Source organism: Melospiza georgiana, unplaced genomic scaffold, assembly GCF_028018845.1.
Source record: "Melospiza georgiana isolate bMelGeo1 unplaced genomic scaffold, bMelGeo1.pri scaffold_29, whole genome shotgun sequence".
Lineage (NCBI taxonomy): Eukaryota > Metazoa > Chordata > Aves > Passeriformes > Passerellidae > Melospiza > Melospiza georgiana.
This window is the reverse complement of record NW_026652215.1, coordinates 4,163-7,634: the sequence shown is the minus strand read 5'-3', so window position 1 is coordinate 7,634 and position 3,472 is coordinate 4,163. Positions and strand designations below refer to the sequence as shown.

The following is a 3,472-nucleotide window of genomic DNA, read 5'->3' as shown; positions in this document are numbered from 1 at the left end:
CAGAGATGTGTAACTAAGGAAACTAAATCTCCTTTTGGATGCTCCTGTTAAATATCCTAATTATCAACCTTAATAAATTGTTGAAATCAGGAGGTGGGTGTGCCCTTTCCCACTGGGACACCTGGAAGCTTCCAATAAATGTCTGGTTTTTACTTTACTTTACTGTTGTAACACTGCTGCAAGGTTTTTTGTTTTTTTTTTTTTTTTTTCCTTTGGATTATAGACAACAGGGGGATGAGAGAAGCAGAACAGGAATTGTAATCCCAGAATCACAGAACATTCTGAGTTGAAAGGGACACACAGGATCATCAAAGGAATGTTTGAACATTTACACAGAGTCCAGAACTGTGACTTAAGCTGGTCAGTATCTCTGCTGGGAGCCTCCCAAAGGCCCTCAGCCACTCCTCAGCCCTGCACAGCAGCAGCATCACCTCTGCAGGGCCCAGCAGGGCTCTCCTGAGCTGCCCTTGCCCAGCTGCACACAGAGCCTGCCCCAGCCAGGGCCCTGCACACAGGCAGGTTTCTGTAGGGCCCCGGCCAGGGCACAAAAGCTGGGATGGGCTCTGTGAGCGCTGGCAGGGACAAGGCTCCTCTCAGGAGGGAATGTCCAGGCCCAGGGAGATGCTCAGGGAAGGAGGGCCTGAAGAGAGCAGAGCTGGGGCAGGATGAGGGCACGGTTGGTGTGTGGGAGGTGCCAGGCACAGCTGGGCATGGGAACATTGTCCTGAGTGCCCGGCTGTCTCTGCCCTGCCCTCTCAGGCACAGCACCACAACATCTCTTGGTTCTGCCCTGCCCTGATATTGTCACTATTATCTGCTGCTCCCAGGGAGGCTCTGGCATTTGCAGCAGCTGAGTCAGGCACTGCCCTTGGCATTCCTGCCAGGCAGGGCTGTCCATGGGAATGGTGTGTCCAAGCTTCCCTGGCACCTGTGGGGCTGTGGGCAAAGCCGTCCATGGGAAAGGGGAATGAGCTGAGCCCCCTCCCTGAGATCCCATCATGGGCACAGCCGGGTATCTCCTTGCTGTGCCCTTCCAAGCTCTGAGCTGCCCTCCTGGGTGCAAATCTGTGCCAGAGCCTCTAGGAGTTCCCTGAATGTCCCATGGGGAAGGGCAGAGCTGCCAGAGCTCAGGAAATGCTGTTGGGTTTGCCAAGGGAGCCGTGAGTGTCCTTGGCATAAGGGGGTGCTGAGACCTTGCCCAGAGACCTTGAGAGAGAGTGAGAAATTCAGGGATCCCTCTGCTCCAGGTAGGGTCTGGTTTATCCCATGGTGATCCAGGAGTGTGATTGTGCTCTGACTGCAGCCTAAGGTGCAAAGCCAGGGCAGCTGGGAACCAGCCCATCCAGCCCCTCACCTTCCTTTAGCCACAGGGAATACATTCCCTCTCACATCTCTAAGTGGGAAACTCTGAGTGCAGCCGAAATGCTGGGGATTTTTGACCTCAGAGAGCCAGGAATGATGTGTGGGGAGGAATACAATTCCTAAAACCAACTTCTGCCCTCTATTTCCTTTAGAAATGGGAGTGCAGACACTACCAAGATTTTTTGCATTAGGAGTGGTTCCTCTGACAAATCCTGAATATCCAGCCTTGTCCCTCTGCCCCATGGCCACAAACCCAGGGCAGTGAGGCAGGGATGGCTCCTCAAGAGCCCCCATGCACAGGCCTGGCTGCTCCTGGCAAACTCAGCCTGCACAACTGGAGCTCAGGCAGGGACCCAGGTGAAGGTTTTCCCAGAGAAGGAACAAGGGTGGGTGAGTCCCAGCAAGACAGTCTGCAGGGAATGGCCCAGGTTTGGCTCCAAGCAGCCTCTCCTGACCTATCACTGTCCTTTCTCCATGAACAGGTCCCCATGTGCAGCCACAGCAAATGTCCAACAGCAGCTCCATCAGGCACTTCCTCCTGCTGGCATTGGCAGACACGCGGCAGCTGCAGCTCCTGCACTTCTGCCTCTTGCTGGGCATCTCCCTGGCTGCACTCCTGGGCAATGGCCTCATCATCAGCGCTGTAGCCTGCAGCCACCACCTGCACACGCCCATGTTCTTCTTCCTGCTCAACCTGGCCCTCAGCGACCTGGGCTCCATCTGCACCACTGTCCCCAAAGCCATGCACAATTCCCTCTGGGACACCAGGAACATCTCCTACACTGGATGTGCCACACAGCTATTTTTCTTTGTGTTCTTCATTGGAGCAGAGTTTTATCTGCTGACCGTCATGTGCTACGACCGCTACGTGTCCATCTGCAAACCTCTGCACTATGGGACCCTCCTGGGCAGCAGAGCTTGTGCCCACATGGCAGCAGCTGCCTGGGCCAGTGCCTTTCTCCATGCTCTGCTGCACACAGCCAATACTTTTTCCTTGCCCCTGTGCCATGGCAATGCCCTGGGCCAGTTCTTCTGTGAAATCCCACAGATCCTCAAGCTCTCCTGCTCACAGTCCAACTTCAGGGAACTTGGGCTAATTGCTGTTAGTGTGTGTTTAGTATTTGGCTGTTTTGTGTTCATTGTTTTCTCCTATGTGCAGATCTTCAGGGCTGTGCTGAGGATCCCTACTGAGCAGGGGCGGCACAAAGCCTTTTCCACCTGCCTTCCTCACCTGGCTGTGGTCACCCTGTTCATCAGCACTTCATTTTTTACATACCTGAAGCCCCTCTCCATGTCCTCTCCATCCCTGGATCTGGCCCTGTCAGTTCTCTACTCGGTGGTGCCTCCAGCCCTGAACCCCCTCATCTACAGCCTGAGGAACCAGGAGCTCAAGGCTGCAGTGTGGAGACTGATGATGGGATTGTATCACAAACATTAACCTTCTGGCTAATTTGTGCAACTCACTTGTAATAAAAGCCATCTTTGATACTCCTTTTTGTTTTCATTTTGGAGGTTCTTTACTGTTGTTTTTATTTTTATCATATTTACACAGAGAAATGTCACTTTTTCTGCTAATTCTCATTTAATTTCTCTCCACCTTCCCTGTGGTCACAGACTGTGCCAATGAGGAGCTATTCCCTTGGTGGGTTTTTAGGGAACTAAACGATGTCCCAGCAAAGTTTTCTGCAGAGATGCCCTTTTGTTCCTTCTCTGGAGCTGCAGCAGCAATGTCTGTGTGCAGAGCTGGGGGCAGAGCAGTGCTGGCACAGCAGCTGTGCCCAGCAGCAGCAGCACTTGGTGTTGCCAGCGCTGCTGCTGTGGCCCTGCCCCGCTGCCCTGGTGGCCCTGGTGTTGCTGCAGGGCCTGAGTGCTCTCGGGGCCGGGCACAGCCCTGGGGGTAGCAGTGCCGGGGCTGCAGCAGGGACAGGCCATGGGCACTGCTGGGGCAGCGCTGACGCCTCAGCCCAGGGCCTGGGGGCTCCAGGCTCCTTGCCCAGGCTCTCTCAAGAACACAGCCAGGCCAATGCTCAGCACAGAAAAGCCCCGTGAGCAGCCTCAGGCTGGCCGTGGGCAGGCTGGGGGCAAACAGCATGGCTGGGGCTCTGCAAGG

At 54.8% G+C, this 3,472-nt stretch overlaps 1 protein-coding gene across 1 annotated transcript; it reads left to right on the top strand.

The window, feature by feature from the left end:
* The first annotated feature begins 1,867 nt into the window (after window positions 1-1,867).
* Window positions 1,868-2,800, top strand: LOC131096455 (olfactory receptor 14A16-like). Its single transcript, XM_058044795.1, has one exon. The coding sequence runs from the start codon at window positions 1,868-1,870 to the stop codon at window positions 2,798-2,800; it is 933 nt and encodes a 310-aa protein (XP_057900778.1).
* The last annotated feature ends 672 nt before the right edge of the window (window positions 2,801-3,472 follow it).

Coding starts and splice junctions, on each gene's coding strand:
- LOC131096455 (XM_058044795.1), top strand. CDS start 1,868: ATGTCCAACAGCAGCTCCATCAGGCACTTCCTCCTGCTGGCATTGGCA.